A 25,156-nucleotide genomic window follows, 5' to 3' on the forward strand; every position below is an offset into this window, starting at 1 on the left:
TGGATGTGTTTTTCCTTACCTGTGTAGGTAAAGGCGGAGGGAGGAAGAGGAAGCAGTCTGAATCTGAAGAGGATGATTTCAGTCCCAAGAAGACTCCTGGGAAAACATCCAAAGCCCCTACCAGCAGAGTAAGAGAGTGTGTCTGTGTGTGTCATTGAATCATATAGGATATTAGAAGATACAAAAAAATCGAAGACTTCCATACAACAAGATACTTAGTCTTCTCGTCTTCTCCCTGTGTAGAAACCGTCAAAGAAAGCAGCCGTGACCCCACCCCCCATGTCAGATGATGATGATGTACACTCCAACCGTTTCAGCCAATCCGGCACGGTATCCCAAGACCGACCGTGCAGAAGCAGTGCCAAGAAGGAAGTGAAGTACTTTGCTGAGTCAGCGTCAGGATCAGACGACGATCAGTACGACATGTTCGACTAGACCATGGAATCCCTCCCACACAGGCTCTGTTCCAATGCTTCCTCCATCCCTTGAAGTAATCACAGATCTTCATTGGTTGGACTAGGGAAAGTAATTGGTTGGTACCCCATGCTGTCACCTATCCAATCAATTATGATCTGTGATCACCTTGATGAAATCAGGAAGGATGGGTTTTTAAACAATTTGAACAGCCATTTGCACACACACCGCTTGAGTAATTTTAACATGCATCCTTCCTTCACTTTCTAGAAGAAATCATCTGAGAGGTGGGATAGGTGTAGGCAGTGGTTGTATAAATATCCAGTCATGTTTAAATATCATGTGATTATTTCAACGTAGGAAGGAAGAATTTAGTTTTGAAGTATTCAACCAGGACCAGACACACACTGGTTGAAATACCCCTGTGCTGTGTCCCACAGACTTTTGTACATTCCCCCCCCTTAATTTTAATGGTGATGTTTAATGCTTTCTACTGTGTAGGTGTTTTACACTTTTTATTATACATACAAAACAATTTTGTTTTTTAAATTATTATTATTACCATGGAAATGTTCTGTATTTGTCCTAAGCAGCTTTTAGAAGTTAGGAACGCGGTGCTTCAGCACATTTTAACTGTTTAAAAAGTAAAAAAGAGACTATGTACGTTTTTGAACATGAACTTGGAAGTAAACAATGAAATGTAAATTATTCTCAGGCTGTTGGGTTTTCTGTAAGATTTTCTTAATTGACTTCACTCTATTTCCTGCAGAGCAGAACTGTAGGAACACGACACACACACACACACACACACACACACACACACACACACACACACACACACACACACACACACACACACACACACACACACACACACACACACACACACACACACACACACACACACAGTATTCAAGGCTTCGAGGTTACAGTAAATCTAAATATTCGGGTTATAACACGTTCACACGTTATGTATTTTAAAATAAATATATTTTTATTACTTTGCCAGGGCATTTCATGGTAAAGTTAAACAGTATATGAACATATAAAGCATTGTTAATATACAAACAGACAATATTGAAAACGAAAACAAGATAGAAGCTCACCGTAAAGCTCCTTATGAGGACTTCCTGCTTTCTCTTCCCACCAGGCCAGCAGGAGGTTCTGGGTAAATGTATAATCACCATGACAACTCCCTGCTGCCCTGCCCACCCTCCAGTAAGACAAAGTTAAGAAAAACTCAACCATAATTTGATCATGTCTCTTCATAATAACGCTAACTATACAACACTGCATATGATGACAATGAGGTTTTCTGATACCGATGGGGAGAAAAAGGCAATCATATACATTATTTGTAAAATTTTAAACTTTTGAACATTGACACTTTTTGAACAGGCATAACAAAAAAGTTGCTTTCGAAGGTAATTTTTTTTGAGGTTCACAGTCATGCTTCTACTGGATAGTTGGATAATGGGCCACCTTCAGTAGGGCACCGCGGTGGAACGTTCATATAGAAATACGTTGCATAGAACAGACACCACTGACTTGTAGAGTATGGAATCGTCATGCCAGATCTATTCAGTGTATTTCTATCTGCAGTGTTCAGTACGTTGCCCCCTTCCGGAACACGTATTGTGTCTTATTCCGTTATTGACTTAACCAAATTTCTGTCAGTTGATTGATTTAGTGACAGCTGCTTGGCATTCCAACTGAAGAAGGGAAAGCAGCTCTGTTGTTTGATCAGCGATGACATCGGGGTAACTAGGGTTTCGAAATTCCGGAAACTTTTCACAAATTGAAGAATTCCACGTTGGAAATTCCTTTAGCTTATTACCTCCTGATTACGAAAATCCTCTGACCATGATCCCCCCCCTCCCAAAAAAAAAGGAATTTGTGGAAGGTTTCTGGAATTTTGCAACCTTATTGTGAACCCATGCTCAGGTACTGAATGATGTAGGGGTGAGCAGCTGCTACCCAAGAGGGGCTGGCTATGAGATGAAGCTCTGAGAGGTCAGATAGCCTAAAGCTGCCATTAGTTGAGACATAAAGCACACCACACACACACACCATCTAATACATGAACAAGTCTGCAGTGAGATAGTAGTAGTAAATATTAACAGTTACATCGGTACAACATTCAACAGAAACCAATGTAAATTCGGCATTGTGGAATGGATTGAGTTCCCTGCTGTGTCACCTGGTGCCTGTAGGTGGCGCTCAAGTCACTAGGGAGATGGATGTAGACATTCTTCAGCTGTGAAATAAGTTTTCCAACTTCAAAGACACTCAGGGTAAATTTCAGAAGTCTTTCCTTGATTCGTCACCTCAACAACACATTGGAGAAGGTCTGAGGTTCTGCCCCCTTTCCTCCAATGCGTTTTGAGAAGGAGGTGTGGCATCAAGGGAGAGGAATGTAGGGAAGGCTATTGACATTCACCCACACTGCTCTTGTGATGAGCCACCAGGATTGTTTTCCCCTACATCCCTCTCTCCCTTAGAGGGAAAGAGAGCATTTGATTTTTTGTCATACATACAATGAGATGCAATGAATGAAGTAAGTATTCCTTTAACACTGCATATCATTCCTATGTAACGCCTGGACGGCATATTCACATTCAAACATGGTACAACGGAGACAGTTTTGTTTTCCCCTGAAGATATGTATGTATTACATGTGTTGTTGATATGGAGGAGAGGAGATGGTTATGTGTGAGATGTTTCTGAAAGGTTCTAGCCAGGGTTGGGGTCAATTCCATGTCTATTCAGGAAGCAAACTGAAATAATCCAACAGGAATTGACCCCAACCCTGGTTCTAGCTGACTGACTACAGTGGTCATCTATTCCCTTGTGGTAAAATGTTTGCCTCTATTCAGAATAAAAACCCTTCCTATCTTTATACCTCTGAGATGAGTGACTCAATAATCACCCATAACAGTTTATGCCAAATTATTATTACCCTTAAGAATGATAAAGAAAACTGTTTATTACCATCACCCTTAACATTATGTCGGCTACATATAATTCACGTTCAAGTTTTATATAAGTACTATGAGAAGTATTGCCTTTGTGCTAGTTGAGTAACTGGTCACCATCTGAATAAATGATATTGTCTATAGCCTGGCTTCCACACTGAATATGACTCTGTTTCACTTCACAACAGTGAAACGAACTGAGCAATATTCAGTGTGGATTCTAGGCTATTAACTTTATAAATAGTGTCCAAATTCTAATCTGTGATTTAGAGTTAGATCCAATCCGTAGAGCTGAAGAACAGTGTAATTTCCGATTGAGCAGACATATGCAGCGTTTACCGTGAATGCAGTCTCCGCCAACGTGGGAACATTGCCTTTACATTTTAATCGCGGTACACCGCAGATCTTCAGTGCTATGGACTAAATCTAGCCCTTAGGCTCTAAAGAAAAACAGCTTTACTAAGAATATATTTATAAGATCAGAACGGCTGTTGCGTCGGCGGCCGATATGGGACATCGTTCCTCATCCCTGAGAAAAAGAGCTGTCTAGTGGATCTGCCGTACAAAACACAAAGCAGGGTTGGGTTCAGGAGATGCAACGTTCAGGAAAATATATTCTTGTTTTAGAGCTGACATGATTCCCTATTCTACATGATAGAGAAGCGCATGTTTACATAATATATTTATATCTGAACATTCTGTGATGTTGCAACCCAAATGAAGGCTACCCGAGCTTGTCTATCTATAATTACTGCACGTCTCAGGGGTTAAGGGTCATGTGTAAAGAATCTCCTTTGCATCACTGTAGTTTTGCACAGGACTTGTGGAGGAGCAAGGCAACGGTCAGTCACTCTGTAGGACTAGAACTAAGAATGTGCAGTGGCTACTAGAGTCTAGTGTACAATCTTCCCGGCCAAGCGGTTAGGTCATGAATATGTATTTTAACGATTGCAATGTCCCCGTGGTTTCCTTCCAAAACAAGACACTTATGTATGCAAGTATGTAAGAAGGGGTAGGTAGTGATTCTGGACCTACAGGACTCCTTGTAATCCTGGCCCAGAACGCAATGTTCATTTTGTGTTGCGCAGACGCTTGTAGTTGCTGACAGCCATTAATGTACAATTACTAGATTGAATCTGCATCAGAGAAGTAATTTACAGTTTAACACTGTAATAAGAATGCATTTAACTGCACAGATGGTGGAGAATGTTCAAGAGAATTGCAAGGAAACTTCAAATGTATAACCAAATTCATTAAAAAACAAAACATCTACATTTCTCAGTGGTGCAAGCTTGGGTTAAGGAAAGTCTTTGTCAATGAGAGTCGCTTAACCCTTATCTTTATCCAGAGATTTCACTTGTTAACACTGCTTGGTTTCTCTCTGGGAATGTCATTTAATGATAAAATCTCAGAAGCCTTTTAGCCTCAGAAGCCCTGTACATTACATTACAGCCTGTTATCTGTGATAGACAGATCCAATCTGGTAATAGTTTATCTAGATTCAATCTAGTCATTGTATATCTATGGCCTCTACAGTCTGAGGAAGCGGCTGAAGAGATGCAGCCACTGACACGGGAGAGAAACCTCTAGCACTCTGGCTTTATGGTGATGTACAGTAATCCCTCGTTTATCGCGGGGGTTACGTTCCGAAAATGACCCGCGATAAGTGAAATCCGCGAAATAGAAAACTTCTTTTTTTTTTACAATTAGCAACTATTACATGTATACAAATACAGTGACTCACGTGTAGGCCGTTTCACTGCTCTTCAGACTGGGCCGCTGCATCCTGACTGCGCTCTGCAGTGTTCTCTTCTTCTGAAGCCCGCGGTGCAGGTGTGTTTGTTCGGGAGAAGAGCATAGTGATAGGCAGCTGTTGTCGCTCTTTTTTCTTCTTTGCAAAAAGATCCTTGTACACCGACATGCCACCATCGATTACGTTGGAGAACTGTAATGAACGGCTCATCAAAGGGTCCCATTCCTCAGCTACTCGCTTAAGTTCAGTGGCCATTCGCACCATGGTTGCTAAGCGACCAAGCGTTAGTCCTTCCTTCCTTCCTGGCCAACTTAATGTAAATTTGCCAAGCTGTTTTATGTACGTACACATAACTGCACGAGACGACAAAATGATAGCACAATTCGTAGCATGTTTTGATACAAGAAGCGGGAGTGAGTTTTTAGCGAATCAGAATGCAGAGCACAATGCACCAAAAAAAAATAAAAAATGCATTATGAAAATCCGCGAAATAGCGAATCCGCGATAAGTGAACCGCGAAGTGGCGAGGGATCACTGTAATGTACACTGATGGAGACGTCAACATAATGAGTTATAAAAGACAAAACAAAAAACAGCTTTAAATAGAGGAACAAATATAAAGTATTAGTCTTCCATACTGTCTATATGCAAGAACAGTCTATATAACTGTTTTTGTAAAGGACTTTACATTTTAGCCCCCCTTTGAACCTTGTCATGTATGTACTGTTTCGCATCAAACAATAATATTTAAGACAATGGAAAAAGCACCACAAAATTCATCATAGAAACAGACAGATTTCTAACCATACAATGGTATATACAATGTATTCCAACAATGTGAGACAGAGTGAGACAGAGGGAGAGACAGGGAGAGAGAGGGAGAGAGACAGAGGGAGAGAGACAGAGAGAGGGAGAGAGACAGAGAGAGAGAGAGAGAGGGAGAGAAAGAAAGATTAAAACTACGTATTAAACTTGTCGAGTCCATCATGCAGGGATGAATTTATACAGGAGACCTGAGGAGGATGACCTATGACCTTTGTGTACAACAAGTAAGTGGGCGTGGCCGGGCGAGATCAAACCCAACTCAACCAATCACACCCTAGTCCCCGAGACACAACGCCAAAATAAGAGCTCAATAAATGTAGAATTATACACAAACCAACCACTGGTCCTTTTTTAAGGGAAAATAAAGCGCTAAAGAGAGAGAAGGAAAAAACAAACGTAAAGGATAACATAAGAACAAGCAAAGGTGGTGGTGGTTCGCTAAGGGACCAACGGCCTGAGGGGAGGAGGAGAGGAGAGGGGAGAAGGAGAGGTCCACTATGCGGTTGACCTATTTTCATTTTTTTTTTTTTTTTGCAAAGGAATGTCAGCGAGAGAGAGTGTCAGTCTGAGAGGCCCCTGAGTTCCACGGGGACCTAGGGGTCCTCTTCCTCCTCCTCCTTGGGGGCCGCTATGGGCCCGTCACTGTCTGAAGCATCTGGGTCAGGGTCAGTGGACACAGGGCAGGGTTTACCCCCCTTAGGGATTCCCTTCTTGGGGCTGCTGCCGTCCTCGCCCTCGGTGCTGCTCTGGCCGTCTTGGCCCTCTGAGTTCTCCAGCATCTCCTGGATCAGAGGAGGCATGGAGCCAGGGATCTCCATCTTCAGCGAAATGACCCGCTCCGCACCTGGAGGGAGAGGAAAGGACATATTGCAAAACAAACGTATTGCAAAATTATGTTATAGGGCATTAGTGTACAAAGTTTTCCTACTGAACTGCTATTGAATCTATAGTGTGCTCATTTCTACTCAGTTTTATTCGTGTATTAGTCTCTGTGATGTCTGTACCTTTGGCGCTGATGCTGCGGAGGTCAGTGATCTTCATCAGGGTCTTGGGGAACATGTGTGGCTTGCTAGGCCTCCTCTTCCTCACGTAGATCTTCAGAGCTTCCAGTAGAGGCTCCTGGAGCTGGTCGACCTTAGAGGGTTCCTCCAGGTCCTGACGGTCTGTGAGAGACAGATTGAGGGAGAGAGAGTCACACAGATCAATTTCAAATTCATGAAGCATCTTCTTTGTACATAGGCTATGTAGGACCAACGACTTAGAAAGACACATCCCAGAGTCATACAGTAGGGAAACGCTAGGCCTTTACCAGGCCATACACCCCATCAGCTTGCACTCTGCTATAGTTGGCATTAAAGGAGATGTGCTGTAAATGTCTAGAAACGGGGGAGTTGCCTGAATTCTAACTCGGTTAGAAGTAATCCAACTTGAACGGTTTCCATTGAACATTAAAAGGGCTTATGGTGTAGGAAATATATATACAATTCAACCAACGTCTTTTTATTATATACTGCTTAGTTCTCAAGAGACAGTAGCCCTATATGATCATCTTACCACCTTCTATTTGTCACATTGTCCCTTGTAATGCTTGCAGTACCAATTCAATCCATAAGTTGTCAGTGTGTGAGTGCGTTGAGAGAACAGGCTCCTGCTGTGGGAACGGCCTGCCTCCCAGTCACAGAGTCACATTACTGAGAGACTCACAGCAGTGGAGAGTGTTTAGTTATTTCCTCTGTGGATTATGCAACAGCATGTAATATATGTCAAGGCTCTGGGGATTCACACATTGGAATGGAAACTTACGCAGTCACAGACTTCAGAGTCAGAGCAGGGGGATACCTAGTCAGTTGTACAACTGAATACATTCAACTGAAATGTGTCTTCCACATTCAACCCAACCCCTCTGAATCAGAGAGGTGCGGAGGGCTGCCTTAATCCACATCCACGTCATCGGTGCCCGGGGAACAGTAGCTGCCTTGGGAGGAGCGTGTGTCAGAGTGTCTGTTTGCGCATGTTTGTAACTGCATTATGGAAAAATGTAGAGCTCAATGTGTGTGTTTTAATGTCTGCCTGCCATGTCCCAGCTGAGGGAGAACTAGTGCCTGGGTGTTTGGTGCTGAAACAGGCTGTACAGAACAGACTCATCTCCTGTGGGAACAGTCCAACACCCTGTCTCACAGAGATGGACCTGTGGATGACCTGATTCCAGACTTTGAGTCTGTCTGTGTAAGTCTGTATCAGAAGTGTCCATTCAGAGTTGTACTGCCTTTCTAACGACTTGTCCAAGCTTCACATCTGCCCCAAAGGCACCTTTCAACCTTAGACTGGGAAACTTTTACTAATTCTTAAATCACCATCTCTCGGTCTCTGGCACCGACCAATCTCTCTCCTTGCCCAGCTCTCTCTCTCTCCTTGCTCCCCCCTCCCTCTCTCCTTGCACCCCAGTCTGGTGCCCGCTGGGTATGTACACCCCACTGTGGTGCCCGCCTCTGGAGATGACAGTCACCTTCTTACCCCCCCAGATGGGACTGAGGTGGCCTGTCGTCTCTGTGTCACAAAATTCAGACTTTAATTTAGACATTTCATCTCGTGACATACTATTCAACACTAATGTCACTAATGACAGATGCTTAACGAATATATGCAACCTTCAAAGAAAGTGCAGAAAGTGTAGTGTACCTCCAGAGATGAGGCAGATGGCGCTGAGCAGGCCTGTCTCTGTGTCGTCCATCTCCATGGGCAGCAGCTGGTGGGCGAAGGTGAACACCAGGTCGGTGAGCGGGCCGAAGCCTGCGTTGTGCATCTGGGTCCGGTTCAGGGTCAGCCCGTCTGAGAACGTCATGGTGTCCTGATCCGGAGTGTACCGCGTACAGATACGCAAAATCTAAATGACAGGGGACAGGAGAGGAGAAAATGATACATTACGTATACACACACATTATCTGACAGAGGAGAGGATAGGGACAGTGAGGGGGAGGAGAGAGGGACAGTGAGGGGGAGGAGAGAGGGACAGTGAGGGGGAGGAGAGGAGAGAGGGCACGGTTGGGTAGGTTACAATCTAAATGTAATCCGTTACAGTTACTAGTTACCTGTCTATAATTGTAATCAGTAATGTAACTTTTGGATTACCCAAACTCAGTCATGTAATCTGATTACATTCAGTTACTTTTAGATAACTTTCCCCTTAAGAGGCATTAGAAGAAGACAAAAATGTATGTTACCAATTGAACAACATCTATTGCAGGATAAATCAATGTTAAAGTTTACATAGCTGGCCATATATGGATGTTACATTGTACTTTATGGGTTGGTTATGTAGGCTTCTTCTAACCCATCACTTTCTACTACATATAATAATACCATTAAATTATATCTTTACATTAATATATATACTTTATATGTCAAAAATGGATGTAGCAACTACAGAATGCCCCGTTAAGTCTATCCAAAGTGTGCAAGTTTGAACATGTGTCCATTAGGCCTATGGAGTTTTTCCCAGCATGTATTAGATTGAGCAATAAAAGCTTCACTTTCATTCCATAGGCTGGGATCTGCATTATGCAGATGTTGCAGGAGCGCATTTTTCATTGGCTGTCCACTGGTTTCAAAAACAATGACTGATAGGCACCTTAAACTTCTTGAATTCAACCATTATTGGGTTCAAATACACATTTAGATTTGTAAGTAATCCTTGAAGTAATCATCTAGTTTTCAAAAGTATCTGTAATCTGATTACAATATTTTAGCTGGTAAGATAATGGATTACAGTTACCGTTTTTTGTAATCCCTTACATGTAATCCGTTACTCCCCCAACCCTGAGAGAGGGACAGTCAGGGGGAGGAGCGGAAAGAGGGACAGTAAGAGGGAGGAGAGGAGAGAGCGACAGTCAGGGGGAGGAGCGGAGAGAGGGACAGTAAGACGGAGGAGAGGAGAGAGGGACAGTAAGACGGAGGAGAGGAGAGAGGGACAGTAAGAGGGAGGAGAGGAGAGAGGGACAGTAAGAGGGAGGAGAGAGGGACAGTCAGGGGGAGGAGAGGAGAGAGGGACAGTAAGACGGAGGAGAGGAGAGGAGAGAGGGACAGTAAGACGGAGGAGAGGAGAGAGGGACAGTAAAACAGAGGAGAGGAGAGAGGGACAGTAAGAGGGAGGAGAGGAAAGAGGGACAGTAAGACGGAGGAGAGGAGAGAGGGACAGTAAGAGGGAGGAGAGAGGGACAGTCAGGGGGAGGAGAGGAGAGAGGGACAGTAAGACGGAGGAGAGGAGAGGAGAGAGGGACAGTAAGACGGAGGAGAGGAGAGAGGAACAGTAAGACGGAGGAGAGGAGAGAGGAACAGTAAGACGGAGGAGAGGAGAGAGGGACAGTAAGACGGAGGAGAGGAGAGAGGGACAGTAAGACAGAGGAGAGGAGAGAGGGACAGTAAGAGGGAGGAGAAGAGAGAGGAACAGTCAGGGGGAGGAGCAGAGAGAGGGACAGTCAGGGGGAGGAGAGGAGAGAGGGACAGTAAGACGGAGGAGAGGAGAGAGGGACAGTCAGGGGGAGGAGAGGAGAGAGGGACATTAAGACGGAGGAGAGGAGAGAGGGACAGTCAGGGGGAGGAGAGGAGAGAGGAACAGTAAGACGGAGGAGAGGAGAGAGGGACAGTAAGACGGAGGAGAGGAGAGAGGGACAGTCAGGGGGAGGAGAGGAGAGAGGGACAGTAAGACGGAGGAGAGGAGAGAGGGACAGTCAGGGGGAGGAGAGGAGAGAGGGACAGTCAGGGGGAGGAGAGGAGAGAGGGACAGTAAGACGGAGGAGAGGAGAGAGGGACAGTAAGACGGAGGAGAGGAGAGAGGGACAGTAAGAGGGAGGAGAGGAGAGAGGGACAGTAAGACGGAGGAGAGGAGAGAGGGACAGTCAGGGGGAGGAGAGGAGAGAGGAACAGTAAGACGGAGGAGAGGAGAGAGGGACAGTAAGACGGAGGAGAGGAGAGAGGGACAGTCAGGGGGAGGAGAGGAGAGAGGGACAGTCAGGGGGAAGAGAGGAGAGAGGAACAGTCAGGGGGAGGAGCGGAGAGAGGGACAGTAAGAGGGAGGAGAGGGGGACAGTAAGACGGAGGAGAGGAGAGAGGGACAGTAAGACGGAGGAGAGGAGAGAGGGACAGTCAGGGGGAGGAGAGGAGAGAGGAACAGTAAGACGGAGGAGAGGAGAGAGGGACAGTAAGACAGAGGAGAGGAGAGAGGGACAGTAAGACGGAGGAGAGGAGAGAGGGACAGTCAGGGGGAGGAGAGGAGAGAGGGACAGTAAGAGGGAGGAGAGGAGAGAGGGACATTAAGACGGAGGAGAGGAGAGAGGGACAGTCAGGGGGAGGAGAGGAGAGAGGAACAGTAAGACGGAGGAGAGGAGAGAGGGACAGTAAGACGGAGGAGAGGAGAGAGGGACAGTCAGGGGGAGGAGAGGAGAGAGGAACAGTAAGACGGAGGAGAGGAGAGAGGGACAGTCAGGGGGAGGAGAGGAGAGAGGGACAGTCAGGGGGAGGAGAGGAGAGAGGGACAGTAAGACAGAGGAGAGGAGAGAGGGACAGTAAGAGGGAGGAGAGGAGAGAGGGACAGTCAGGGGGAGGAGAGGAGAGAGGAACAGTAAGACGGAGGAGAGGAGAGAGGGACAGTCAGGGGGAGGAGAGGAGAGAGGGACAGTCAGGGGGAAGAGAGGAGAGAGGAACAGTCAGGGGGAGGAGCGGAGAGAGGGACAGTAAGAGGGAGGAGAGGAGAGAGGGACAGTAAGACGGAGGAGAGGAGAGAGGGACAGTCAGGGGGAGGAGAGGAGAGAGGGACAGTAAGAGGGAGGAGAGGAGAGAGGGACATTAAGACGGAGGAGAGGAGAGAGGGACAGTCAGGGGGAGGAGAGGAGAGAGGAACAGTAAGACGGAGGAGAGGAGAGAGGGACAGTAAGACGGAGGAGAGGAGAGAGGGACAGTCAGGGGGAGGAGAGGAGAGAGGAACAGTAAGACGGAGGAGAGGAGAGAGGGACAGTCAGGGGGAGGAGAGGAGAGAGGGACAGTCAGGGGGAGGAGAGGAGAGAGGGACAGTAAGACAGAGGAGAGGAGAGAGGGACAGTAAGAGGGAGGAGAGGAGAGAGGGACAGTCAGGGGGAGGAGAGGAGAGAGGGACAGTCAGGGGGAGGAGCGGAGAGAGGGACATTAAGACAGAGGAGAGGAGAGAGGGACATTAAGACAGAGGAGAGGAGAGAGGGACAGTAAGAGGGAGGAGAGGAGAGAGGGACAGTAAGACGGAGGAGCAGAGAGAGGGACAGTAAGAGGGAGGAGAGGAGAGAGGGACATTAAGACAGAGGAGAGGAGAGAGGGACAGTCAGGGGGAGGAGAGGAGAGAGGGACAGTAAGAGGGAGGAGAGGAGAGAGGGACAGTAAGACAGAGGAGAGAGGGACAGTAAGAGGGAGGAGAAGAGAGAGGGACAGTAAGAGGGAGGAGAAGAGAGAGGAACAGTCAGGGGGAGGAGCAGAGAGAGGGACAGTCAGGGGGAGGAGAGGAGAGAGGGACAGTAAGACGGAGGAGAGGAGAGAGGGACAGTCAGGGGGAGGAGAGGAGAGAGGGACAGTAAGAGGGAGGAGAGGAGAGAGGGACATTAAGACGGAGGAGAGGAGAGAGGGACAGTCAGGGGGAGGAGAGGAGAGAGGAACAGTAAGACGGAGGAGAGGAGAGAGGGACAGTAAGACGGAGGAGAGGAGAGAGGGACAGTCAGGGGGAGGAGAGGAGAGAGGAACAGTAAGACGGAGGAGAGGAGAGAGGGACAGTCAGGGGGAGGAGAGGAGAGAGGGACAGTCAGGGGGAGGAGAGGAGAGAGGGACAGTAAGACGGAGGAGAGGAGAGAGGGACAGTAAGAGGGAGGAGAGGGGGACAGTAAGAGGGAGGAGAGAGGGACAGTAAGACGGAGGAGAGGAGAGAGGGACATTCAGGGGGAGGAAAGGAGAGAGGAACAGTAAGACGGAGGAGAGGAGAGAGGGACAGTCAGGGGGAGGAGAGGAGAGAGGGACAGTCAGGGGGAAGAGAGGAGAGAGGAACAGTCAGGGGGAGGAGCGGAGAGAGGGACAGTAAGAGGGAGGAGAGGAGAGAGGGACATTAAGACGGAGGAGAGGAGAGAGGGACAGTAAGACGGAGGAGAGGAGAGAGGGACATTAAGACAGAGGAGAGGAGAGAGGGACATTAAGACAGAGGAGAGGAGAGAGGGACAGTAAGAGGGAGGAGAGGAGAGAGGGACAGTAAGACGGAGGAGCGGAGAGAGGGACTGTAAGAGGGAGGAGAGGAGAGAGGGACATTAAGACAGAGGAGAGGCGAGAGGGACAGTCAGGGGGAGGAGAGGAGAGAGGGACAGTAAGAGGGAGGAGAGGGGGACAGTAAGACGGAGGAGCGGAGAGAGGGACAGTAAGAGGGAGGAGAGGAGAGAGGGACATTAAGACGGAGGAGAGGAGAGAGGGACAGTCAGGGGGAGGAGAGGAGAGAGGAACAGTAAGACGGAGGAGAGGAGAGAGGGACAGTAAGACGGAGGAGAGGAGAGAGGGACAGTCAGGGGGAGGAGAGGAGAGAGGAACAGTAAGACGGAGGAGAGGAGAGAGGGACAGTCAGGGGGAGGAGAGGAGAGAGGGACAGTCAGGGGGAGGAGAGGAGAGAGGGACAGTAAGACGGAGGAGAGGAGAGAGGGACAGTAAGAGGGAGGAGAGGAGAGAGGGACAGTAAGAGGGAGGAGAGGAGAGAGGGACAGTAAGACGGAGGAGAGGAGAGAGGGACAGTCAGGGGGAGGAGAGGAGAGAGGAACAGTAAGACGGAGGAGAGGAGAGAGGGACAGTCAGGGGGAGGAGAGGAGAGAGGGACAGTCAGGGGGAAGAGAGGAGAGAGGAACAGTCAGGGGGAGGAGCGGAGAGGGGGACAGTAAGAGGGAGGAGAGGAGAGAGGGACATTAAGACGGAGGAGAGGAGAGAGGGACAGTAAGAGGGAGGAGAGGAGAGAGGGACATTAAGACAGAGGAGAGGAGAGAGGGACATTAAGACAGAGGAGAGGAGAGAGGGACAGTAAGAGGGAGGAGAGGAGAGAGGGACAGTAAGACGGAGGAGCGGAGAGAGGGACAGTAAGAGGGAGGAGAGAGGGACATTAAGACAGAGGAGAGGAGAGAGGGACAGTCAGGGGGAGGAGAGGAGAGAGGGACAGTAAGAGGGAGGAGAGGAGAGAGGGACAGTAAGACGGAGGAGCGGAGAGAGGGACAGTAAGAGGGAGGAGAGGAGAGAGGGACATTAAGACGGAGGAGAGGAGAGAGGGACAGTCAGGGGGAGGAGAGGAGAGAGGAACAGTAAGACGGAGGAGAGGAGAGAGGGACAGTCAGGGGGAGGAGAGGAGAGAGGAACAGTCAGGGGGAGGAGAGGAGAGAGGAACAGTCAGGGGGAGGAGCGGAGAGAGGGACAGTAAGACGGAGGAGAGGAGAGAGGGACAGTAAGAGGGAGGAGAGGAGAGAGGGACAGTAAGAGGGAGGAGAGAGGGACAGTCAGGGGGAGGAGAGGAGAGAGGGACAGTAAGACGGAGGAGAGGAGAGGAGAGAGGGACAGTAAGACGGAGGAGAGGAGAGAGGAACAGTAAGACGGAGGAGAGGAGAGAGGGACAGTAAGACGGAGGAGAGGAGAGAGGGACAGTAAGACAGAGGAGAGGAGAGAGGGACAGTAAGAGGGAGGAGAGGAAAGAGGGACAGTAAGACGGAGGAGAGGAGAGAGGGACAGTAAGAGGGAGGAGAGAGGGACAGTCAGGGGGAGGAGAGGAGAGAGAGACAGTAAGACGGAGGAGAGGAGAGGGGGACAGTAAGACGGAGGAGAGGAGAGAGGAACAGTAAGACGGAGGAGAGGAGAGAGGGACAGTAAGACGGAGGAGAGGAAAGAGGGACAGTAAGACGGAGGAGAGGAGAGAGGGACAGTAAGAGGGAGGAGAAGAGAGAGGGACAGTAAGACAGAGGAGAGGAGAGAGGAACAGTAAGACGGAGGAGAGGAGAGAGGGACAGTAAGACAGAGGAGAGGAAAGAGGGACAGTAAGACGGAGGAGAGGAGAGAGGGACAGTAAGACAGAGGAGAGGAAAGAGGGACAGTAAGACGGAGGAGAGGAGAGAGGGACAGTAAGAGGGAGGAGAAGAGAGAGGGACAGTAAGAGGGAGGAGAAGAGAGAGGAACAGTCAGGGGGAGGAGCAGAGAGAGGGACAGTCAGGGGGAGGAGAGGAGAGAGGGACAGTAAGACGGAGGAGAGGAGAGAGGGACAGTCAGGGGGAGGAGAGGAGAGAGGGACAGTAAGAGGGAGGAGAGTGTCACGACGGGGCTTGTAAAGAGTAGAAAGACAAACTCAAAGTGAAGCCCACAGAGGGACAAGGCTATGCACTAGTTATACTATATACCTGTAGCTAGGACTGACACGTTCCACAGCCAACAAAGACTAAAAAGAGAAACCACCACTATGATCATGACCTTGAGGAGGAAAAACCTCAGTGTGTCTGTGTGCTTGCTTCTGTATTGTACAGCTATACACGGTGTGTGTGTGTATGTGTGTGTGTGTGTCTGACCAGCCGGTGTTTGAGTCTCCGCCAGCCAGCATGTTTTATTCTGTTTCATTTTGCGGACGCTCCTGCCACTCACTGTCGGCGCACACACACACACACACACACACACACACACACACACACACACACACACACACACACACACACACACACACACACACACACACACACACACACACACACACACACACACACACACACACACACACACACACACACACACACACACACACACCGTTTGTTCCTTCTTCACACACTTGCTCGCCCAGATCTAGAACACAATACGCAGGGCGCGTCCTTCACTGTAGAAACCTGTCAGGGTGTGTGTGAGAGAGAGTGATCTATGCAGGACTTCAACTTCTCACCTCTTCAACTCCAGTGGCTTCCCACTGGACACACACTGGTTGAATCAATGTTGTTTCCACGTGGAATAGACGTTGAATTGACGTCTGTACCCAGTGGGTTGTCACATTTGACAAATACCGCATAGTCATAGCAAACAAATCCATCCAGCATTACTGCAAATCCCCCATCTAATCAGTGGCAACAGTTCTCATCACACCAGGAAGTGATACTGTAATACGGCCACTGCTAATCTAGACCACAGGAAACACCACAATAACACTGATGATATGAACCTGTAGGATAACATCTATCCATTTACACTGCAGTCGCTGTACAGAACAGCTACAGGGATTACATAATATTCACATTCATCATGACATTTACTTCACTAAATCTATTAAATAGTCAATACTACTTTAATAAATACTACCCCCATGATACATGATTACTCACTAACCCTGGGCGCTGAACAGTGACACTATTGTAGCTGCTGTGCTGTGAGCTCCCAGTGAAGAGAGAGAGAAGGGCCCTTTCAGGTCAGGCATACTGCCGGGGGGTCTGAGCTGAGGATGAGAGGAGCGAGAGAGCGAAGGAGAGAAGAAGCAAAAGTTGTCAGTAAATTGGAGTAGAGCGATCAGGGAAGTAGATAAGATGTGCTTGATGCAAGGAGCTGACTGAGTCTCATAGAGTCAGAGAGAGAGAGACAGAGAGAGAGACAGAGAGAGAGAGACAGAGACAGAGACAGAGAGAGAGAGACAGAGAGAGAGAGAGAGAGAGAGAGAGAGAGAGAGAGAGAGAGAGAGAGAGAGAGAGAGAGAGAGAGAGAGAGACAGAGAGAGAGAGAGAGAGACAGAGAGAGGACAGAGAGAGAAAGAGAAAGAGAGAGACAGAGAGAGAGAGAGAGAGAGAGACACATGGAGAGAGTTAAATAAAAAAATATTACAATATAAACATGACTGGAGCTTGAGACAATCCACCCCTCTCTCTCCCCCTTTCTCCTCCCTCTCTCTCCCCCTTTCTCCTCCCTAGTTCTCCTCCCTCTCTCTCCTCCCTCTCTCTCCCCCTTTCTCCTCCCTCTCTCGCCCCCTTACTCCTCCTTCTCTCTCCCCCTTCCTCCTTCTCCTCCCCCTTTCTCCTCCCTCTCTCCCTCTCTCTCCCTCTTTGCTTCTCTTCTCTGTCTCGTTACTGAGGGCACATTAGCACTCGACTGCGCTACTCCCAAACAAACACTCAGCCAGCGGCAGTCTGCTAACACTGTGCTCCCCCGTATTCATATCCCTGCTCCAGAAAAACATACAGCAAGCAACCCAAACAAACATGAACAACAGTCCTCACTGAAACTCACTGCAGAAAAAGACTAACAGGCCTTTCAATCCATCCTTAATGAGCTTTGGAACTGAGTAACGTCTGAGAAACACTAACCAAATGTACTTTGATTAAGGATGGCTCCTCTACATAATGATCCACCGTCACGATAAATTAAACCGCTCTTCTATTGGCTTTCTGGACGAACCGACCAATAAGGTCTAAGGACCGGACTCTAGGGAGGAAGTTCAGAGGTTAAACCCCCTGTATGTTTTAGCTTATTGACTGGCTACCTCAGTGGAGAGAGCAAACCCAGTTAACAGAGATCTCTAGACACTAAACAGTACAGATGGAATTAGGCCAAACCGTTTGTCATCAAATAGAAACCTGCTCATTTGGTTATGTGGTAAAGGTACGCTATGTGTTTCTGCATCGAGTCACAGTGCTAATCAGTGTCATTTGTTAGGCTAGCACAATTACTGCTGTGATTACATTTTCAAAAATGAACACTGAGTAGTGAGGCTGACTCTCAACTATTCCTGTAGCACAGATTGGTAAACTACTCTATTATCCTTCCTCCTTGGATGTCCATTTACATTACAACTAGCCTGTAGAAGTGACTTAATCAGGGTCAGTTAACCATACGGGACTGGCCCTGTTCATGGACCAGAAGTTGAGGAACCCTGAAATGGAGGCCTAAAACTAGCCTTACTAAACTCAGCAAAAAAAGAAACGTCCCTTTTTCAGGACCCATCTTTCAAAGATAATTCGTAAAAATCCAAATAACTTCACAGTTCTTCATTGTAAAGCATTTAAACACTGTTTCCCATGCTGTTCAATGAACCATAAACAATTATTGAACATGCACCTGTGGAACGGTCATTAAGACACTAACAGCTTACAGACGGTAGGCAATTAAGGTCACAGTTATGAAAACTTAAGACACTAAAGAGGCCTTTCTACTGGCTCTGAAAAACACCAAAAGAAAGATGCCCAGAGTCCCTGCTCATCTGCGTGAATGTGCCTTAGGCATGCTGCAAGGAGGCATGAGGACTACAGATGTGGCCAGGGCAATAAATTGCAATGTCCGTACTGTAAGACGCCTAAGACAGCGCTACAGGGAGACAGGACGGACAGCTGATCATCCTCGCAGTGGCAGACCACGTGTAACAACACCTGCACAGGATCGGTACATCCGAACATCACACCTGCGGGACAGGTACAGGATGGCAACAACAACAGCCCGAGTTACACCAGGAACGCACAATCCCTCCATCAGTGCTCAGACTGTCCTCAATAGGCTGAGAGAGGCTGGACTGAGGGCTTGTAGGCCTGTTGTAAGGCAGGTCCTCACCAGACATCACCGGCAACAACATCGCCTATGGGCACAAACGCACCGTCGCTGGACCAGACAGGACTGGCAAAAAGTGCTCTTCACTGACGAGTCACGGTTTTGTCTCACCAGGGGTGATGGTCGGATTCGCGTTTATCGTCAAAGGAATGAGCGTTACACCGAGGCCTGTACTCTGGAGCGGGATCAATTTGGAGGTGGAGGGTCCGTCATGGTCTGGGGCGGTGTGTCACAGCATCATCGTCATTGCTTGACATCATGGGAAAATCAGCCAAGACCTCAGATTTTTAAAATTTTAAATCAGCCAAGACCTCAGATTTTTAAAATTTTAAATCAGCCAAGACCTCAGATTTAGACCTCCACAAGTCTGGTTCATCCTTGGGAGCCTGAAGGTACCACGCTCATCTGTACAAACAATAGTACGCAACTATAAACACCATGGGACCAGTCATAACGCTCAGGAAGGAGACGCGTTCTGTCTCCTAGAGATGAACGTACTTTGGTGCGAAAAGTGCAAATCAATCCCAGAACAACAGCGAAGGACCTTGTGAAGATGCTCGAGGAAACAGGTACAAAGGTATCTATATCCACAGTAAAACGAGTCCTATATCGACATAACCTGAAAGGCCGCTCAGCAAGGAAGAAGCCACTGCTCCAAAACAGCCATAAAAAAGCCAGACTCCGGTTTGAAACTGCACATGGGGACAAAGATCGTAAACAAAAATAGAACTGTTTGGCCCTAATGACCGTCGTTGTGTTCGGAGGAAAAATGGGGAGGCTTGCAAGCTGAAGAACACCATCCCAACCGTGAAGCACGGGGGTGGCAACATCATGTTGTGGGGGTGCTTTGCTGCAGGAGGGACTGGTGTACTTCACAAAATAGATGGTATCATGAGGCAGGAAAATGATGTGGATATATTGAAGCAACATCTCAAGACATCAGTCAGGAAGTTAAAGCTTGGTCGCAAATGGGTCTTCCAAATGGACAATGACCCCAAGCATACTTCCAAGTTGTGACAAAATGGCTTAAGGACAACAAGGTCAAGGTATTGGAGTGGCCATCACAAAGCCCTGACCTCAATCCTATAGAAAGTTTGTGGGCAGAACTGAAAAAGCGTGTGCGAGCAAGAAGGCTACCTGACACGTTTGACCCAAGTTAAACAATTTAAAGGCAATGCTACCAAATACTAATTGAGTGTATGTAAACTTCTGACCCACTGGGAATGTGATGAAAGAAATAAAAGCTGAAATAAATAATTCTCTCTACTATTATTCTGACATTTCACATTCTTAAAATAAAGTGGTGATGCTAACTGACCTAAGACAGGGAATTTTTACTAGGAATAAATGTTAGAAATTGGGAAAAACTGAGTTTAAATGTATTTGGCTAAGGTGTATGTAAACGTCCGACTTCAACTGTAAGTATTCAGTCCCTTTGCTATGAGACTCGAAATTGAGCTCAGGTGCATCCTGTTTCCATTGATCATCCCTGAGATGTTTCTATAACTGGATTGGAGTCCACCTGTGGTAAATTCAGTTGATTGGACCTGATTTGGAAAGGCACACACCTGTCTATATAGTTGACAGTGCATGTCAGAGCAAAAGCCAAGCCATGAGGTCGAAGGAATTGTCCGTAGAGCTCAGAGACAGGATTGTGTCGAGGTACAGATCTGGGGAAGGGTACCAAAACATTTCTGCAGCACTGTGTTCTCCAAGAACACAGTGTCCTCCATCATTCTTAAATGGAAGAAGTTTGGAACCACCAAGACTCTTCCTACAGCTGGCCGCCCAGCCAAACAGAGCAATCGGGGGAGAAGGGCGGTGACCAAGAACTCAATGGTCACTGTGACAGAGCTCTAAAGTTCCTCTGTGGAGAAGGGAGAACCTTCCAGAAGGACAACCATCTCTGCAGCACTCCACCAATCAGGCCTTTCTGGTACAGTGGTCAACGGAAGCCACTCCTCAGTAAAAGACACATGACAGCCCTCTTGGAATTTGCCAAAAGACACCTAAAGACTCTCAGACCATGAGAAACAAGATTCTCTGGTCTGATGAAACCAAGATTGAACTCTTTGGCCTGAATGCCATGCGTCACATCTGGAGGAAACCTGGCACCATCCCTACAGTGAAGCATGGTGGTGGCAGCATCATGCTATGGGGATGTTTTTCAGCGGCAGGGACTGGGAGGCTAGTCAGGCTCGAGTTAAAGATGAACGGAGCAAAGTACAGAGAGAGATCCTTGATGAAAACCTGCTCCAGAGTGCTCAGAACCTTAGACTGGGGCGAAGGTTCAACTCCCAACAGGACAACGGCCCTAAGCAGCCAAGACAACGCAGGAGTGGCTTCAGGACAAGTCTCTGAATGTCCTAGAGTGGTCCAGCCAGAGCCCGGACTTGAAAATAGCTGAGCAGCAACGCGCCTCATACCCAAGACTCAAGGCTGTAATTGCTGCCAAAGGTGCTTCAACAAAGTACTGAGTAAAGGCTCTGAACACTTATGTAAATGTAATATTTTGTTTTTTGATTTTGTATAAATTTGAGGAAAAGAATGTAAACCTGTTTTTGCTGTGTCATTATGGGGTATTGTGTACAGATCAATGAGGAAAAAAATATATTTAATACATTTTAGAATAAGGCTGTAACGTAAGAAAATGTGGAAAAAGTCAAGGGGTGTGAATAGTTTCCGAATGCATTGTAGGAATAAATGCATGAAGTATGTACATAAGAGATGTGTTACTTTGAAAACTGCTGATACGTACCAGTATGTCGAGGAAGGCAGTTTGGATCAGTGTGATCTCTGTGTGTGTGTGTGTGTGACAGTCAGTCCTTACCAGTATGTCAAGGCAGGCAGCTTTAAGCAGCGTGATCTGGTCAGCTATGGTGAGTCCTGTGAAGCCAGGCACTCGTTTGGCAAACTCCACGATCTTTATAATGCACTTAGTAGCCAGCTCACTGAACTTATCCCACAGGCCCAGGTCCAGCCTCACGCGTTGTTCCGCACTCGACTTCTGGAGAGAGGAGAGAGGACACACTCATGCATTAGCAGGCATGCAGACACACACACGGAGACAAACACACACACGGAGACACACAGACACACACACGGAGACACACACACACACGGAGACACACAGACGGAGACACACAGACACACACACGGAGACACACACACACACGGAGACACACAGACACACACACGGAGACACACAGACACACACACGGAGACACACAGACGGAGACACACACACACACGGAGACACACAGACACACACACGGAGACACACACACACACGGAGACACACAGACACACACACGGAGACACACAGACACACACACAGAGACACACACACACACGGAGACACACAGACACACACACGGAGACACACACACACACGGAGACACACAGACACACACACGGAGACACACAGACACACGGAGACACACACACACATAGAAACAAACACAAACAGAGAGTCAGGCGAGAGGCACCGTCATGATGAGACAACGAGTTGCTAATGATCTCCAGTCTTCACCCATTCACTATATCTCACTGTATATAAATAATACACTATATCTCACTGTATATAAATAATACACTATATCTCACTGTATATAAATAATACACTATATCTCACTGTATATAAATAATACACTATATCTCACTGTATATAAATAATACACTATATCTCACTGTATATAAATAATACACTGTATCTCACTGTATATAAATAATACACTATATCTCACTGTATATAAATAATACACTGTATCTCACTGTATATAAATAATACACTATATCTCACTGTATATAAATAATACACTATATCTCACTGTATATAAATAATACACTATATCTCACTGTATATAAATAATACACTGTATCTCACTGTATATAAATAATACACTATATCTCACTGTATATAAATAATACACTATATCTCACTGTATATAAATAATACACTATATCTCACTGTATATAAATAATACACTGTATCTCACTGTATATAAATAATACACTATATCTCACTGTATATAAATAATACACTATTATCTCACTGTATATAAATAATACACTATATCTCACTGTATATAAATAATACACTATATCTCACTGTATATAAATAATACACTATATCTCACTGTATATAAATAATACACTATATCTCACTGTATATAAATAATACACTATATCTCACTGTATATAAATAATACACTATATCTCACTGTATATAAATAATACACTATATCTCACTGTATATAAATAATACACTATATCTCACTGTATATAAATAATACACTATATCTCACTGTATATAAATAATACACTATATCTCACTGTATATAAATAATACACTATATCTCACTGTATATAAATAATACACTATATCTCACTGTATATAAATAATACACTCTCTACCATGAGACCATAGAACATTCAGTGGTTGTTGTTGTTGTCATAAATACAGCCGAGCAGAGAGGACTGGGCTGCGGTAATGAGTGAGAAAGAGCAGGAGGAGAGGAAAGAGAGAGAACAGGAATCAGCCATAAAACTGTGACAGGTAGCAGGGAGCACTTTGAAGTGAGAGGAATGGAGTTAAAGTATCTATATGGGCCAAGCCCTACACTAACATACTGAGAGGACAGGAGGAGGAGGAGAGAGGAGGGAGGAGGAGAGGAGGAGAAGGAGAGGAGGAGGAGGAGAGAGGAGAGGAGGAAGAGGAGGAGAGAGAGAGAGAGGAGGAGGAGGAGGAGGAAGAGGAGAGAGAAAGAAAGCAGATAGAGTAAAAGGGAAAGGATAAGGAAATACAGAGGAATAAAGAGGAGGTGAGAGACGGGGAAATGGCAAGCCATTAGGGAGAGGAGGATAGTGACAGGGCTAGGAATGAAAGAAGAGATGGAGAGAGAGAGGAAGACAGGAATGAGACAATGTGGGAGGAGGAGGAGGATAGTGACAGGGCTAGGAATGAAAGAAGAGATGGAGAGAGAGAGGAAGACAGGAATGAGACAATGTGGGAGGAGGAGGAGGATAAATTGAAAGAGAAAGTGAATGAGAGGGAGGAAGACAGACAGAGTAAACAGAGACTTGGGGATGATGAGGCGTGGGTGTGGAAACATCTCACTCCCTGCCCTTGTTATAAAGTTGTTCTAAAGACTTTCATAAACAACTTCCTCTTCAGTCCTGATCTGACAGCGTCTACAGCTTTATATAATCATCTCCCACGTATTGACAGTCAGATCATCTCTAAATACTGAATTAATATATGCAAATAAAGTTGGTTTCATCAGCAGTAGTTTGTCTTTGGTGAGAAAGTGAGGAGGAGGAGGAAAGTCCAAAGTCAGCAGACAAGTTGATTCAAAGCAGAGGAGAATAGGCTGAGATGGGAGGAGGGAGGGATGGAATGTGGGATGGAGGAATATGAGAGAGAGAGAGTCCAGAGAGAGAGGGAGAGAGTCCAGAGAGAGAGGGAGTGTGTCCAGAGAGAGAGAGAGAGAGTCCAGAGAGTGTGAGAGAGTCCAGAGAGCGTGAGAGAGAGTGAGAGAGAGTCCAGAGAGCGTGAGAGAATGAGAGAGTGAGAGTCCAGAGAGCGTGAGAGAGAGAGAGTCCAGAGAGCGTGAGAGAGAGAGAGAGAGAGAGTCCAGAGAGCATGAGAGAGAGAGAGTCCAGAGAGCGTGAGAGACAGAGAGTCCAGAGAGAGTGAGAGAGAGAGAGTCCAGAGAGCGTGAGAGAGAGTGAGAGTCCAGAGAGCGTGAGAGAGAGAGAGAGAGACCGGGAAAGAGAGTCCAGTGAGAGAGAGAGAGAGACCGGGAAAGAGAGTCCAGAGAGAGAGAGAGAGAGAGAGAGAGAGAGAGCTTGAGAGAAAGAGAAAAAACAGGGAAAGAAAAGAGGCAAAAAAAAGCATAATTTGGGGAATTGCTTACATTACTGTGTGTGTGTGCTTTCGTGCAGGAAGTGTGTGTTTAATATTACTGTGGATGGAGCAGCTGATGATCATTTGTGCCATTTCATGTAAACTATCTAAAAACAAACAAATGATTGTCTTTAGCTAGTTTACATGAAATGGCCCATCTGTTCTGGATGGCTGGGCCATGCCAGCCGGCCTGCCTGTGATCACAGCAAGGGCAGAGACACACACACACAGGTTGAAGTGTGTCTGTGTTTGCGTGCATGTTTGTGTGTGTGTGTGTGTGTGTTTGCTGCGTGTGTGTGAGTGAGTGTGTTAAGGTGTGCACAAGTTTTTGACATTCTATTGACAGTGAACTGTAGCCATAGAAAAAGTTAAACTATCGACCCCAAACAACTTTGCATAAATAAATGTTTAATTCTATTCAGTGGAAACTGCATAACTATTTGACTTTCACAGTTGAGAAAATAAATGAAACACAAACGTCTTCCTCCTATTGACTTCACAGTCAAAGAAAGAGACAGACAGAGAAAAATGAGAAAGAGTGGCCTTTTGAATTGAATGGAATTGAATTAAGAGACAGAGAGAGAGAAACAGAGAGCGAAAGAGAGAGAGAGAGAGAAAGAGAGAAACAGAGAGAGAGACAGAGAGAGAGAGTGAGAGAGAAATACAAAGAGAGAGACAGAGAGAGAGAGAGAGAGAGAGAGA

General features: G+C 46.7%; 2 protein-coding genes across 3 annotated transcripts in view; one reads left to right on the forward strand and one right to left on the reverse strand.

Moving 5' to 3' along the window:
- Positions 1 to 1,122, forward strand: part of LOC139558455 (DNA topoisomerase 2-beta-like) — a 46,420-nt gene extending 45,298 nt beyond the window's left edge. For both annotated transcript variants that reach the window (XM_071373592.1, XM_071373593.1), the window contains exons 34-35: positions 28 to 128; positions 244 to 1,122. In XM_071373592.1, coding sequence (XP_071229693.1) covers positions 28 to 128; positions 244 to 435 — 293 coding nt within the window. In that variant the 3' untranslated portion in view covers positions 436 to 1,122. The remainder of the gene's footprint in view (positions 1 to 27; positions 129 to 243) is intronic.
- A 63-nt stretch (positions 1,123 to 1,185) lies between these two features.
- LOC139558456 (retinoic acid receptor alpha-A-like) overlaps positions 1,186 to 25,156 on the reverse strand; it is a 149,626-nt gene continuing 125,655 nt past the window's right edge. The window contains exons 5-8 of the mRNA XM_071373594.1: positions 21,377 to 21,553; positions 8,647 to 8,851; positions 6,972 to 7,130; positions 1,186 to 6,811 (exon numbers count right to left, since the gene is read on the reverse strand). Coding sequence (XP_071229695.1) covers positions 6,561 to 6,811; positions 6,972 to 7,130; positions 8,647 to 8,851; positions 21,377 to 21,553 — 792 coding nt within the window. The 3' untranslated portion in view covers positions 1,186 to 6,560. The remainder of the gene's footprint in view (positions 6,812 to 6,971; positions 7,131 to 8,646; positions 8,852 to 21,376; positions 21,554 to 25,156) is intronic.

The sequence above is a fragment of the Salvelinus alpinus genome, chromosome 29 (genome assembly GCF_045679555.1).
Source record: "Salvelinus alpinus chromosome 29, SLU_Salpinus.1, whole genome shotgun sequence".
Lineage (NCBI taxonomy): Eukaryota > Metazoa > Chordata > Actinopteri > Salmoniformes > Salmonidae > Salvelinus > Salvelinus alpinus.